The sequence below is a fragment of the Pseudopipra pipra genome, chromosome 1 (genome assembly GCF_036250125.1).
Source record: "Pseudopipra pipra isolate bDixPip1 chromosome 1, bDixPip1.hap1, whole genome shotgun sequence".
Taxonomy (NCBI): domain Eukaryota; kingdom Metazoa; phylum Chordata; class Aves; order Passeriformes; family Pipridae; genus Pseudopipra; species Pseudopipra pipra.
In genome coordinates this window covers 140,405,611-140,421,782 of record NC_087549.1, presented here as the reverse complement: position 1 = coordinate 140,421,782, position 16,172 = coordinate 140,405,611, and the positions used below count along the sequence as shown (strand labels likewise).

At 38.9% G+C, this 16,172-nt stretch overlaps 1 protein-coding gene across 17 annotated transcripts in view; it reads right to left on the bottom strand.

Annotated features, from left to right (window-relative positions):
- Window positions 1–16,172, bottom strand: part of SVIL (supervillin) — a 138,819-nt gene that overhangs the window by 88,936 nt on the left and 33,711 nt on the right. For 4 of the 17 annotated variants that reach the window (XM_064636550.1, XM_064636634.1, XM_064636642.1 and 1 more), the window contains exon 1: window positions 14,921–14,992. The exons of 2 other annotated variants lie outside the window; for them this stretch is intronic. In XM_064636550.1, the coding sequence (XP_064492620.1) occupies window positions 14,921–14,984 (64 nt within the window). In that variant the 5' untranslated portion in view covers window positions 14,985–14,992. Of the gene's footprint in view, window positions 1–11,739; window positions 12,300–14,920; window positions 15,000–16,172 lie in introns of those variants that run through there. 11 more of the 17 variants (XM_064636566.1, XM_064636575.1, XM_064636540.1 and 8 more) reach the window with 5 other exon arrangements.

The window sequence follows — 16,172 nt, the reverse complement described above, 5'->3', positions numbered from 1 at the left end:
TGTGTTTATAGTATTTGTGTTCCTTGCTCTGGCATAATAAAGGGATTGAGCAGCTGTTCCTGTTCCATGACCAAAACAAATAACTAGTTTGGTTTAGATTTTAACTTCATATCACATCTAAAAAAAATGACAAATATTATTTTGTTCCTCTTCCTTCTATGGATTGTGCCATTAAAAGGGTCCTGTCGTACAGATTTTGATTCAAGAAACACAGTAATGTGTTCTTCCTTTTAACCCTTTATATTTAAGAAAGGAAATATTATTAGAGGTGGAACAGAAACATTAATTCCACTAAGATCCTATAATTTAGAACTTCAACTACCCTGAGTCCAGGGTAGCTATAATCCTGTTTAGCAGTTTTGCTCATTGGACCACTACAAGGACATGTATGACAGGTTGGCTTCGGCATTTCTCTCAAAGTTTTAATCAATACTGTGGAAAAAATGGCACAGCAGAAATAAGAATATGCTGACCATCAACAAAAGTTAGAAATTTTCAATTTGTTTCTTCCAAGTGGGATTAGAACTGTGACCTCAGTAGCTCTCTCCAAACCCTCATCAGTTCTGAAAACATTATAAAATACCACTATCCTACAGAACTGAAATCAGACATTTTTCATAACTCTTTTGAGAGGAAAAGAGACTGTTAAAACAAAGCAACAATCCTTAAAACTGATTGCTACCTTGAGTAAGTAAAGTTACAGAAGTATTAGTATTCCCTGCAATAAGTCAAGTGAACACTACAGATTGCATTTAACAACTGGCAATTTTTGAGACAGCCACCACATGCTTCCCAGCCAAGCAGGGCACTTTACCACAAGTAAGCCAGAAACTGTAACCAATTCAGTGACAAAAATAAGCTCAAAAGAAATGACTGGCAACTCAACTACTAGAAGGTGATTTATTTCCACAGTAGCTGGATGTAAATACTTCCTCTTCTCTATACTGCTAGACTTTCAGTTCAGGGAATATAGTAAGAGATTCGGAACCTATATCCAACACTGTGGCTCCCTCTGATTGTTATGTTGTGTAAAAACTATTGTGAGGTATGTTTGGCCTAGTTAGCCAAGAATTTTACCATCTCTATAATTAACTCTGGAATCTAACATCATCATCCCCTCAAGGTTTCTTAAAAATTTTAATAGCCTGGTTTATGAATATTCATTTGCCAGCATTATACTTCCAGGGATTTATGAAAACTCAATGGCATGTCAGTGCCCAAATAGGTTCCATTATTTCTACTTCTTCCTTAGCATATTTATTACAAGTCAGGAAGTGAACCAAGCCTGCAGCTGATCCAACCATCTAGGTAATTTCATAGAGATTACCCAACACAGCAGACATCCAAGTGCTAAGGATGTCTATTAATCCCTCTGCTGGACGTGATGCTTCTTCACAGGCCTCACTGATTCTAGGCTACAAAACTTGTACCCTTATCTCCTCCTGTTTCTCTCCTCCTACATGCCTCTGCAATTACAAGCCAAGCACATGACAACCAGCCCTTCAAAGACTGCTCCTATGCAAGAGAAGAGTTGCCCAAACCACAGAGTGGTACAGACAATTATTCCTCACAGTCAGCTTGCTCCATCAAGTACTACAAGTCAGACTGAACTGCCACACTGCAACACCTAAATAAAGTTTGTGACATGTTATTCCATTACCAAGAGGCATAAATGGTTCTTCGGTACCAAAATGTATAATTTCTTTGACAGTTTATTTTTTTCTGAACTGTGACAATGCTGCAGTTTTAGACCACTGGTTCGGACATTACTGTATGTCACAGACATGTGACCCAACCTTTTCCAGATATAAAGCATCTCCAGTTCTCAAAGGAGAGCTCAGTAAAGTCCATAGTGCAGGTAGATCAAAAGCTCTTACAAACTTGAATTGGGCAACAAATATTTAGAGCACGGTTTGTAAGGAATATTAAATTTAAGGCTACATTAAATGTATTAAGACAGGTGTGTATTATGCCACGAGCTTCCTCCTAATATTCATGCAAACTGGAAAGCAAAACTAGAAAGTCAAATAGTATGTGTCATTTCTCCTATCTATTCCTTAGCTATGTTTCTCCTTTGTCAGCAGAGAGGCAGCTCAACAAAGCTCAGGAATACTTTTGTCATTTCCTAACAAAATGAATTTAAATAGAACTTTCTGAAGTTATGGTCAAACCTTACCTTAGAATAATTGATGCAATTATGTGATTTTTCCCTCATCACCACTGCTTCAGAACAAACAAGATAAGAGTTATCTGTCATAAATGAGCATTCCAAGGTTCTGGTTTCTGTTTCTGCTCCAAATATTTACCAAGCAATGAAAAACTTGATATTTGGAAAAGTAATTACCAACAGTACCATTAGGCACACATAATATTTAAAAAGGTGTCTCCAAAGAGAACCTGTAGACTACTCAGCAGGAATAAAGGAGGAGAGAAATGCAAATAAAGAATAACTTAAGTAATAAAAAGGGTATAATCCTTGCAGGGAAAGGGAAGAGAAATTAGAGACCAGCAACTCAGATAGTGAAGAAGAAAGGTCAGAAGTCCTGAAGGTTGTAATCATGATCCCGTTTTAAAAAAGGAAAGGCTAAAATTGTGACTGATACAATGGCCTATTGGCCAGTCCATCAAGTCTGAAGTACCATAAATAAAATGGTTTTGTACAACATTATCACTTGCAATTTTTCACTTGATGCTTCCTCTAGCTCTCAGGTCACAGCTTTGGCCAGAGACTGGTGTTTGGGAAGACTATTGTAAATTCTTATCAAAACCTGGGGAAAAGCCTTGCACTACAGGCAGTCCTGGACACTCACTGGTCAGGGTACAGCAAGCACACATCACTGTGTTGGAATTACACTATTTCTGCCTTGTTTTTGTGGAGAAACCAGCCTATTTGGCCTTGTTTTTTCCTTTCTCAGCCTTCTTTGAGGAGGAATTATTTATGCTAGGTCTTCAGAACACAAAGACCTATTGTAAAAGTCACAAGATGCTTGTTTGCCCTAACTGGGAGAGATTCTTTGTGGTGGAGGGGGAAAGGGGACCTTTCACTATTATGAGATCTCCTTTAGAAGCTGAATGGTTCTTTTAATTATTATGATTATTTTAAAAAACAACAGGTTAAAATAATTTATTTCAAAACCCCCTGAGCCAAAAGCTTGATTTCTGCTTTCCTAAGTGCTCCAAAAGGAGGTGAAAAAAATCTGAACTAAGTCTGCCCTGCAAAACTCTACTACCACCATCACCCCCCCTTATTTATTTATTTTTAGTGGCTTGTAAGTTAAATCTCTGGCCTGCAACAAAACCAGGTTTCGGTAGCTGTCAACCCTTAAAGCTAAACAGCTACAACACTTGGCAGGTGGTTGAAGGAAGGACTTTTAGCTACAAAGAAAAACATGATAGGCTGGATAAAGCTGAATGCCCAATTTTTTTTGGCACCTGATACTCTTGTAGGATATACAGCCATGTGGGCCAGCTTCAGGGTCCTGAATTATGTAAATATTTCCAAACGTTTTGAGCCTGTCTGCTTTGCTAGACCACCCACAGGGAGTACAGCTTGATGGCCATGGGAACAGTACCACCAACTGCATTGTTTTTTACTGTACTCTACTGAATACACTTAACCCCCAGTGAACTGACAAAATTACTCCTCTGTATCAGGAAGATTCACACATGTCTGCCCAGCAGGAGCTGCAGTAGAGCATCCCTTTACAGGCAGAAGGGCACATCCCTGCTCCACTGGCTTTCACGGTTAGGTTTCAGCCCGCCAGTCTAGGAATATGCAAGGGCCACACTTAAGTTTTGCTCCCCTGCCAACAGTGAAAGTGTTTAACACAAAAATCCGTGTTTGTGGAAGCAACAGATACCAAAAAATTATATGCTAATTCAACTAATTGTTACATGTCACAAGAAAGAAGCAATTCAGAAATGTTAATCAGTCTGAAGCTCATTTCAACTCAAAGCATTCATTAGACTCTGAAGTTGAGCAGCAGGTTGTGCTTCATAGACAGAGTAAAAAATATAAATGAGTAAAATACCCCAAGGTACCAAATGAGGCATTGTAAGGGTATAGGTCATGTAAGTGAAGTCATGTTGAGAACTAGACATTTACACCTCCTAGGGTGTAATCCCATGATGCAATACTCAGATTAAATCTTAGACTATTATCCCAGCATATCAACCCTGTCTGTTCCCAGCAGAGAGATGACCGAAGATCCTGTTTAAACTAGCTCATTTATCCAATCAAGACAGTAGAAACAAAAGCATGGGAGAGCTCCTCTTCTTTAAGTGCTTCCCTTTAAAATACCTCTACCTTTTTGTCTTAAAGCCTGGTCCCTAAACCTTGATCTCTCTTAACTCTTGCCTTCTCTCTGTCTCTCCAAAGTCTTGCATAAAGAACAAGAGGCCTGCTGTGGAAGGCTATTTGCAATACCAGGAAGAACAAGCCAGGGCAACTAAGCCTAATAGTCCATGATTTATCTGAAGTGTTTGCTGAGAAGAATGTGTGTGAAGTCAGTTTTTTCCTGACAATTAACTTCTGTGGAGTTGTGCTGTCATGACATTTCATTGTCTGCATTCAGTCTCACATCATCACAGGCATTGGAAGTCACTCATAAAAGTTTACTCAACTACTAGCTCTAGGTTTAAATCAGAAATATTTAGTGTTTCAGCAGAAACGTGCTACTTTTGTGCTGCCTTCAATCAAGCTGTAAAGTTCCTGTGATATCAAACATAAGTTTTTCATAGCTGCCCATCAAAATTATGGTTTATATTATATATTTATATATGGTTTATATTATAAGTTTTACTTATACCTATTTTTACTGAAGTCCAAACAACCCAGCACAGGCAGTCTATTAGCTTTTGTAATTCAAGACAAACACTTACTTTTATCTCAAATGAAAAGTGCAGAACTAACTAACTTCAAGTAGAAGACTGTTCAGATTTAGGTCCCTGTGGCACTCTTTCAGAAGCATGACACAGAGGAAAGTAAACCACTGGGAAATTTTAACTCTGGGTTAGAAGACACAGCAATAGACTTGGTCCAAAATTCAATGTAGTGTCTTAAAATAAAAGAGTAATTCTCTTTTGCATAAGAATATTAGCACAACAGTTGCATAACACATTGTCCTACCTGCCTTACCATGGTTTGCTTAAGCCTCTAAGTCAAGCAAACTGAGGCTATCATGAACACAGTATGATAGGCCTCATGTCACAAACATTTAAATGTTGACATCCCACTTGATGTGGTGAAAGCAAAGCACTGAGGTACCTCATAGAGCTCACAGGGCTCCCAGTTTTTGTCTCTTCTCCTGCCATCTAACCAGAGCCAACAGTGTTCCCTACTCACCTATCCTTCATTCTCACTCCCACACTCTCAGGTCTTTTCAAAACTTGACTCTCCCACCGCCACTAAATCAGCACCCACACTGGCACAGCCATGTCAGTGGGTCTGGGAAACCCTCAGGGCTCAAGAGGAAGTGGAAAAAAGTTCCTACAGAGCAGCTCCCTGATTTATGTGACCATGTAGCCAACTGACACTACTGGAGAGAGTGGTTCTGGAGCAAACTGAGAATGGAGAGGGGAGTGGGAAGGATTCCTAAACTGGTATTTTAAAGCAAGCTAGCAACTTCCACTATTCCCACCTGCCAATCCAAATCATTAGCTGCCTAAAGCAGTCAGAAGAACAAGCTTGGTAGCCCTGGTCTTGATTATTTGCAGGAACAATACAGTAGGTGTGCTGCAATGTCTAACATAGGTAGATAGCAACCATCATTCCTGACAAAAGCAGGAAAGAATGGGACTGGCCTCACCAAATGCCATCCAATTGCTTATGTATTGCCAAAAGAAATGAGGAGACCTCATTTTGAAACTTACCCACTCCAAGACAACCCTAAGCACCAGTCTACAAGCAAGTGAATAGCAAGGCTGCTCTTGACCTCCCTTGCTTAAAGTAGGGCAGCTATGAAGAACACAAAGTCTTATCAATGATTTCATGTTTTTTTTCTGCAATTAGGAATTGCTATAAATCCTAGTTTATATGCCTGGAACACATTACTTGCTCGGAGAATAAAATGTGGGACAGAAGTGTGTTGATACTATGTTTTCTCCTTTGACTTAACCCTTATGAATCCTTGTAGTCTGAAAACATACATAGTCCAAATAGCCAGAAACACAATTAATACCAGAAAATCTAAGCCTCTATGGCTCACTCTGAGTAAGTGCCAGGATGGGTAACTTTTCCTGTGCCCACCTAAACATAGCTCTTACACATAAAGGGTTGGGACTTCACCTAATGACTGATCAGCAAAGGCTTCCAGCCTCTAGTCAGAAGAGAAATGCCAACTATTTGCATATACAGGAGCTTTTTTAACTTCAAAACTCTTTCAGTTACCAGAGTTCCTCTGATCTCAACACTTATCTCTTATCTGTCATACTGTGCTATAAGTGAGCACAAGATCATCAAATCTGTCCTTTTGAGCTCTGATGTACTTCAAGACAAACAAGTCCTTGCTATTTTCTCAAAGCACTTAACCCAGCCAGGTTTTCTACAGCTTAAACATGCTATTCCCACCTCTGCAAGACCTCCATCTGGACAGGTCACTCTTCAAATACACATGGCAATCAGGAGCCTGATGAAGACTTGGCACAGATTCCTACATGCCAATCCTCCTGGCACCAGCACTGTTGGCCTGCCTGGCTCTTCACTGCATGACTCACAGCTGCTGAAAGTGGCAATATGTTTGTGTAAGTCTATTTGGCCTTTACAGACACATGTACACATACATATCTACCTGCCTGATCCATACTCCTCCGAAATCCTTGGGAGATGTCAAGGGTAGATTTGCATGTCATTTCATAAAATTAATGACCTTACCTTTGTCAGCATAAGTGGTTAGTTCAGTTAGTCTTTCTTGCTCTGAATAAGCCAAAAGACCCTTATCCCTTCTAGAAATTTCAACAAGGAAAAAAAAAATCAAAGTTGTCCACACACCAAATACAATTTTTGCAAACAGAAGATATTTCTTCCAGAGGTGTTCTAATTCACTATGTTTCAGGTACAAAACAACTGTAGCCATTTGAAACACAATTCTAGAGGATTCTAATAAGCAGAATTGACCACAAAAAAAACCTTCTAATGGTTTTGTTCATTCTCAGGACAGTTGGTTGACTGAGAGTGCAATGTCTTTTATTTTTTGCAGAGCTACAGTAATAATTTCCAACAATTCCACATACAAACTCATACTGCATTCTGACAATATCGAAACTGCATCTGCCACAGTTACATTTGTAACACACCTTTACGTATCTGTGTGCTGATAAAGAGAATATTTTAGTATGTAGAGCTCTATAATCAAAACATATTCTGTGCTATTTTATAAAGTATAACTTAAGGAATGGAAGTAGGAAAGATGGGAAACTTCAATCCAAGAATTTAGTATTGCATCTGCAATGCAGCCTTTAAAGACCAGAGTTAATCTTACTGGTATAAAATGAAGTTTCTTATTCTGAACCACAACCTCTAAACGCAAAGTTTCCTTACTTGCAAAGCCACACCCTACTATCTGATCAGAATGAAGAGGCAGGAGTTGAGCTATGTTTTCAAAGTCAACTTGTACAATTCACACAGGTTTTGCTGAGTTCAACTCAGGGAGTTAGCATATGTTTTTTTTGTTTGAAATAGGTTAGTAAAAACTAACTCTAGAGTTTTTAAGGCATGCAATAAGCTTTTTATTTGCCTCAGCTTCAAGTTGCTTAGAGTTACCAACACTGAAGCCTTAAATCTGTTTTTCAAACGAGTTATATGCTCTGGATGTTTGACTACAATAAAAAAATATGTAATTCAAGGTTAGCTTTACTCACTGCAAAAAACAGCTACTTGTCTTCACAATGAAAGGGAATAAAAAGTGAAATCTAGTGCTGCTGGAGCAACAACTGTGTCAGTTGTTCAGCTCCAGTTGCCTGTGTTAAAAAATCTGGCAAGTTCTTTTTATTGTAACTGAAGACAGGCAGGTGTTACGATGACTGACACTGAAGCCAAGCGAACCCAGGTCTTAACTCCCAGACCTAACTTGTGGCTACATGGTTAGCTTGACCAACCCTAGTCACCGCTGGAATGCCAACAGCTGCCTGAAATGCTGCTTTCAGTAGGATCTCACCTTGCTTTCAGGGCCAGTTGGCTCTTAATGGAAAATACATTGAAATACTGTCCGTTTTTCATGGTAATATAAACAGTTGGGGCAATTATTTTCTAAGAATTAAAGAGTTATTGTAGCTGTCTCTGAGCCTTAACTGGGCTTCTTGTCAGAAAAGGCAAGATTGAAAAAGTCACATGTAAAGCACATATGACTTGCATATTCTCTAGAACACTTGGTGCAACTGTTCTGAAACATTAATCCACACTCCCTCATCCTTCCGCAGCGAGCTAATAGGAGACAGTGCTACCTTTGTTTTATTTTGGGGAATAGACATTATTTTTGTCTAAATCTGAGGCTGATATAACAAAGCAAAAATGAAATCCTGTGGGTCTTTGCTTACTGCCAAGAGTCTTACAGGTATAAGCCACGAGGAGCACATTTGGCAGTCATTAACTCCATGGAAGTATTATTAACTTCTTACAGTACTTTGGCAGTAACACCTAAATGCAGTTCCTTTGTAACAGACCACTAGTAACAGCATGGCATCTTTTAGTGTCAGACGGCTGGGTTCTTTTGGGAAATTGCACACTTCCTCTGTAATGGTATGATGGAGCCTCAAGTTGCTTTAGAAATGTAGCTAGCCTTAGTTATTACAACACATGATGGTTGATGTCTGAGTTTCTCATGATGCTTTTTTGTATACCTGAAGAGAGATGTGTCTGGAAATTCAAACTATTTTAATCTGGGTCTTTGAAAGATTTTTTTTTTAAAAACTCTGAAAACTGGCACCATTAGAGCAAAGAGAGACCATTCCATCAACTGAATCCAAATAAATCAGCAAAGATTTATTGTGCATAGTTGTTGTACCCGCTCTAATGAAAGACTCCCTTCAACACACCACCACGTGAATAAGTGACATCAGAAGCATTTTTATCACCAGTTACCCAATGCATTCTTATCTGCTTAAGGCAGACTCCAAGTAGGACATGTTTTGCTTATTAAAAATCACGACCTTCCAATGTGTCTGTTAACCCTAAAGTGTCTAATTGGGAAGGCAGTAAAACCAGGGAACTAATAAGGTGAGACCATTGTGCACACTAATTCCTTTGCAAGATCACTATTCTCCTCCATTATGCCAAACGGAGGCTTTTCCATGGACAAACAGAAGCCTTTGCATCCAGCAAGAAAACACACTGTGAATCACAATGCCTCTGCTAAGGGAATAATCTCAGCCATCCTGTTACTGCAAATTATTCAGCAGCTTTTGCCTCCTGAAAACTGCAGTGAAATTGCCATGCACAACAGCCAACACATTGGGGAACAAACATGAACTCAAACAATGACAATTTAAACTAAGCTTGTGCAATTTCTCCTCTGTTCATCATATTAAAGGTTTCATAGACAAGAGCTGATCTTCTGAACATGTTCTAAGCAAGTAAAATGACAATGTTGCACTTAAAAAAAACCCCAAAACCACAAACCACAAATTCTACACACTCTCAATATCTTTTCACATAAACAAACGTAGTAAGACTATATAAAGCTTTCAAACCACCTCATCAACATAAACCTACACAAAAGAGAAACCTCAGCTCATAATGTGTTAGGATGTATAAGACACATATACTTTCCACACAGAAAACTGGCAAAAGACTCCTCTGACCTGTCTGGAAATGTCTTGGTCACAAATGGCTCAACTCTACCCTCTTCGAGTCTACCTTGACTCACTGTGAAGAAGAAATCTGCACTATCATTTTACTGTTCCTCAACTAGATGGTTTTGGGGAGCTCTGTGTACAGTTATAATGTCTCTTCTCTGTATAAAAATGGCATAGTTCAAAGACAGATTAATATTGCTTGCATATCCCCACTAACCTTATCCCATATAAACTATCAAAGAATTTAGCAAAGAAATGTCAACTACCAAGCTAAAGTCCTGCAGAATAATGCCCAGAAAAATCTGAAATTCTCCTTCTTACTGGAAATTTTTGCCAAAAATGTAATTCAGCAATTCAATCAAGACAAAACAGCACAGGATGAGGTAGAATTAACACTTAAATTGAGTTGGGGAAGAAAATTTACCTATTCCATTACATTTAAGCCTTTGCTGCATGAAGAGGAGCAGATATTGTTACTTTTCATCAATCAAAATATTTCCTGCATTATACTGTTAGTGCACTTGAGTCTGAAATTCAAGTTAAGATCTCTACCAGTGTATTCCTGCTCTTCTGCACACTCTGATGGCTCTGTGGTTTTAAGGCTTTTAAGGCATTGACACCTTCTAACAGGTTAACAGGTACAAAACAGGCGTGTTAAAATGATGGAGTAATTTATAGCAACATGCTTTTTAAAATGTAATTAGCAAAGGAAAACAAAATCAGATCACACAAAAAAAGGATGCTACTTAAAAATACTAATTTTACTGGAAATGATGTAAAAACATTTTAAAGTCAGGTATCAAACTGAAGCACACATCTGTTAATCCAACACAAAAATTAAGAAGCTGTCTGAAGGAGTGTATTTATCAGGCAGTTTCTTCCATATCCTCACTGCTTCTGCAGGTAGACTGATTCTATCTCCTATAAAATACACAGATAGAGGTGAGTATTTAAATGTATATCTAACAAAGTCTGTGTGAGAAAAATAATATATATATTTTATTGGTTATTCCAATAAAATATTCCCATCCCTAAACTGATACAGTTGTTTTTAAACAGTAATGCTCCAGATATGTTCTGTCTTCTGGTATTCCCTGGGCTAAAACAAAGGCTTATAGAATTCAGAATAAAAGTTCTGGATACATTTGACAAGAAATATAGATTTGTAATCCAAAGAAAATGGAAGATGGCCTTAAATTGCTAGTTCCTGAAAGGGAAATTGAGATTTTTTTTGGCAAGGATACCATTCTTGTTTCTGGAGATTAAAATATAGCACCTGGGATATCCTTGAAGCAAGGAAACTTTTCTTCTCATCCCCCTGTCCCTTATGCTCTCCCCCTTTAACAGGCTGGAATAAACCCACTTGCATTTCAACCTGACAACACTGTGAATATTCTCAAACAACTGGCTCGAGTAACTGCCTGCAAGGATACTGCTGCAGGAGAGGAAGGTAAAATAGTGCCAGTAACTTCCACCTGTGGTGTTCTGATAATATTTAAAAATAAGAGAATGGAAAGTTGGAGAAAGCTTTCTTCGGAACACTCCAAGTCTCAAAATACAACAGAGTTATCCAATGCAACAGTATTCACAGGTGTTTATAGAACTTCTTAAACACAAGAGAAAATTACTACTGAAAACTTTTGTTGCTATATAAGTGCTCTTATAGCCGTTTGTAGTACTGTGGCTAAGGTTCACATATTAAAACTGAAAAAGAATAGACACATCACACAAACCAACCAGTGACAGGACTTTCCATTCATAGCAGAATGAACTCATCGTCTAAGCAAAACTCGAAAATAAAAACACAAAATGCCTTAAGGAAGGCTGAAGGACTGGCATGCACAGGCTGGAATAAACCCACTTGCATTTCAACCTGACAATGCTGTGAATATTCTCAAACGAGTGACTCAAGCGACTGCGTGCAAGCTCTCCGGACAAGGTGCTACTTACTTCAGAGTCCTGTAAAAAATCCACTTGTCTGCCTTTACACAGAGGACAGAAGGATGTAGCAAAAGGAATCAAAGTCTTCTCAAAATAGTTACAGATATCGCCTGAAGCTCTGTTTAGCCAAGTATTTAATAATTCTTGTTTTAAAGAAGTTACTCACTTTAGCTAAGATTTCTTTCCAAAGGACCTAACACTCACCCGCTTAGAAAACAGAAAAGTGACTTCACAAAAGTTACCAAATATCAACATGCATGGCTGGCAAGTACATGTGCAGTCAAGATGATTCAGATAAGTCAGATAAATTTAGAACAGCGCTTTCCTAAAAGCATGCGTTCACCAAATGCAGTAAATATGCAGGAGCTATATCCAAGTGCTGATTCCAAACATCAGAGCAAAAAATTTATTAGTGAAAATCTCCTTTTAAGAGTTCGCTGCCATCTGAAGTCCTCAACAGTGTTATTCCTTGATCTGCCTTTAGTATTTCCATCCATCACTGGATTTATCCACATAAAAAGCTATAGGCTCTCCGACCTCAGAGGACTAAGCCAAATGCAGTGTGGCAACTTCACAGAGGACCAACCTTTTATGGTTGGAACAGTAGAGCTTTGATACAGCTAATCTACCATAAATAGCTCTTGAAACTCAGAAGGATCAAATCAGCTGTTGCAACAGCCCAGCCTGTAGCTGCTTCAAATCCAATTATACTGTCAACTCTGTCTTGTAGCCCTCCTTTTTACTCCCCCCATCCAAAACATTTTTAGTCCTCCTCCTGACAGAAATTAGAAGGTGCTAAGACAAATGCAGCAGCATTAAATGCATTAAATACATATTTGAAACAAATGCACAATTATTCTTACAATTATCTTAAGGAAGAGAAGTTTTATTCTGTAAAAACCAGCTTAAGTATTTTATGTCCATATAAAAGAAGTTATCAGCCCTGACTTGTAATGCAAACATACAATTTGAAATAAGCAAACAGTTCCAAGAACAGCAAGGACAGCTTTAAAAGGTGGGTGAAACTAAGCAGATAAACTTCATGGGGCACCATCCATGTCCCAGATTGAGGCATAAGGCATTGCTTGCATATTTTTTCTGTAACCTAAATGCACTTGTGAAGTACTAGAATTCCCTGTTATAAATCCTTGAATTACAATGTTTCCTTTCAGGTAGTTAGAACCATTTTCCCACAAAGAAGCTAAGAACTATAATTTAGGAATTCTTACAGAATTAAGATCTTCTAAAATATATGTTTACTAACCATACAAGTTGTTATAACTGAAAATTACCACTAGGACTACAAGAGCACAGTAGTTCCGGAGAAACCAGTACAGTGACATGGTTCTGGGAAAAAAAAATCAGGCTTGGATCCAATGAAACACAGGTGAGCAGCATTATCTTTATGGTTCACCTCACAGTGCAAAGAAACAGCACACAATGCAAGTATGTAATTATAGGCAAATAAAAGGTATTTTTTTCAACCATATATTATTAACATCCTCCCAGTCTCTCCAAAACAAAGAGTTCAATTACTCCAGGGCAGTACAGGAACTCTGGTACTTCAAAGGGGAAGAAATGTCTTGTGAGCAAAACCTGTTATCTCTATCTCCCACAAGCATGTAAATTCTGAACTGTGCCAGGGCATCCTCCTAAAATACACGGCATGACATCTACAATCTAGGCATCAATCCTTATTCAAGCAAGGGTAGAAGAGGATCACCAATTCCTGGTATTCAAACTGCTTCAAGGGCCTCCTCTAGAAGCTACTCTAAAGGAAGGGCCAAAAAATCACTTAATAAAAAAATCATCTTCCACTTAATGGAAAATTGTCAGCCATGCACCATCTTACTCCTCTTAGAGCTTGTGTTAAATTTCATCATCTCAGTTAAAGGCCTGGGTTTTAAGTGATTTGCAAAGCTTGTAACATACCTCGAACACAAAAAGAGTCACTGGCTACACAGAGGATAACAAAACAGCTTTAATTAGGTGTGAGTGGGTTAAATGAAGTGGTTTGCTATCTCCTCTAAATTGTGCATGAAGAACCCAGCTGGGTCACCTTCTGGAAGTCTCGGTAAAGTTAAAGAGCCATAAGAAGGCACAGAGAGTTTTTCCCTTTAGGGCCCAGCATATGCCCAACTGAATCAATACACATACACAGGGGACAGTGAGCTTTTCATTAGCATGGAGTAAACCCAGCATGTGACAAGTAGATAAAACAGACTGGCAAGATCTACCCGACTAAGTTTATCACTTTGAACAGAGCTTGCAGAACATGTCACATTATGCTTCTGCACTGTGGTGAAAAAAAAGTAGCCGAACCAACTGCTGACAAAAGTTCAACAGACCTCTTAAAAATGCAGCAGGCATGCTTGCAGCTGGTAAAGGGAAGGAGCAGCCGAGAGCATGCTGCCAGAGCACAACCACTGGTGCTTTATGTCCTATCCATAACCATTTAAAATCCAAGGTCTTTTATTACAGTGGAATTTGAAGGATGCAAGTTATGACATGGAAACACACCCCCTCTCAAGAAGCAGGACTGGGATTGCTTGTTTCTTTTATAGAAACCACTCTACGTTCATTCTCCCTATCACACAGGGAACTCTGTTAAAGATTTCACTTTCATATCTAATTTAAAAAAACCCAAATCCTGTGTGTGCTTTTTCACATACACTTCTTGGCTATAAGCACATAAAGCAGAGCTGCCTACCACAGAAATGCAGTAGTTTTTCCCTCTTCCTCCCCAGTACAAAATTTCTGTAAAAACAGAGTAGAGGAAGCCACAGCCAGTACATTAGTTCACCACTAACTCTTTTCAACAAGCCTAAGATCTAGCATGTATCTTCCAGACACTATCCACATCTATTATCAGAGTGAGACATCATGTACTTCTCAAGCCACAGGTTCTGTCCCAATGAAGATAGAAGTACAAATTAACAGACGCACTTTTGATACCAAGGTCTTGCTTTGCAAGAGAGGATATATGCTTCGATGAGTAACAGTCAAGAAATAACACCAGTGTAACACACAGTGAAGTGCACACAGCACGCGAAGTCTGGATTAAGCATTCTTTTATTTAACCATTCAGCCTCCCAGTTTACAGATATCTTCTTTTCAGCTAGGGAGGGAAGGGGAAGGAGAGACTTCCCAGAAAAAAGCCCACAGACAAATTTAATAAAGGGTGACTTACCAACGTCCATTGTTAGAATCATGACCCCACTTCTGTGTCCCAGGAAGCAGGAAGCCTTACCCATCCAGTGTATGCGAATGACTCAGAAGGACAGCATGGCTTTGTTTCAGCTTATATCTTCTGGCTCATTCACCCCTCCTCCCTTTCCTGGGATAAAAGTGTTGCCTGTGCCTGGCTATCCCTATTGGCTCAGCTAGGGAAACATACTCATTTAGCACATTCAAGTTTCTGAGAGCCTAAAATGACCCACAGAAGATTTTTTTATTTATCTTAAAAAAAAAAAAAACAACACCAAAACCAACAACACTTTAAAAGAAAACCCCAAACCAACACAAACACTTTCTGTCTTTCTGGGAGAAGATATCATTCATTCTTTCACTACCAGACAAATATTAAAATGATGTTATTGCCACAGGGGCAAACAATTCCCTGCACTCTGAATCAATGAGAAGGTGGCAAGTCAGGGAGGACTCCACAGTATTCAGTAATCCCCAGTTCAGCTGCATTGTCTGTCCATGGGAATAAAGCCACATGTTCTTTGTCAAAGCCTATGCCCCCCAAACCAGCTTATCTTCAATGCAAACTGTACATAACCCAAAAACTGAGGAACTCCCAGTTTGCCAGAGAGGATTTGCTCTTCCATTTTATTTTTAAACAGGCAGAACAGTAGAAGATTCCTGCCTTACTGAAGATGCACACACAGACTCTACAGGTTTAACCTGCAGTGAGGAAAAAAAGTAATTTTTTTCTTAACCTGTAGGATTCTCTAAATGTAGCAACTGGTATAATCCAGGCTTGGGCTGAAGAATTTAGAAAGCTGTTACAATCTATTTGTGAACCACCTCTCTAATGAGATAATAGTGTTTAAAAAAATCACCACAAGGTAAGAGAAAAATCTACCTGATCCAGAGATATCACGACCCTTTGTTAACTTTGATCAAACCATAGAACGACCTAAAAAGTGCATTTGGAAGGAGAGAAGCTGGAGGGGGAGAGGAATTTGTTTCTTTCTGTACTGCAAAATCCTTTAAAACTTGTAGTCAGACCCTGAAAGGGGAGCTGCTGTATCTTGGCATCGTGAACTGTCAACAGACTTGATACCTGTACTTATGGATTCAGCAAACAGTGAATGAAACACTGGTGTTGTCTTCGACAAGAATTACCTTTTCTAAATAAAGCCTGGACATATTAGGCTACTGTCTCACCATGTTAGTCACCACTAGATAACCTAAGATTCATAACTCTGCGATAC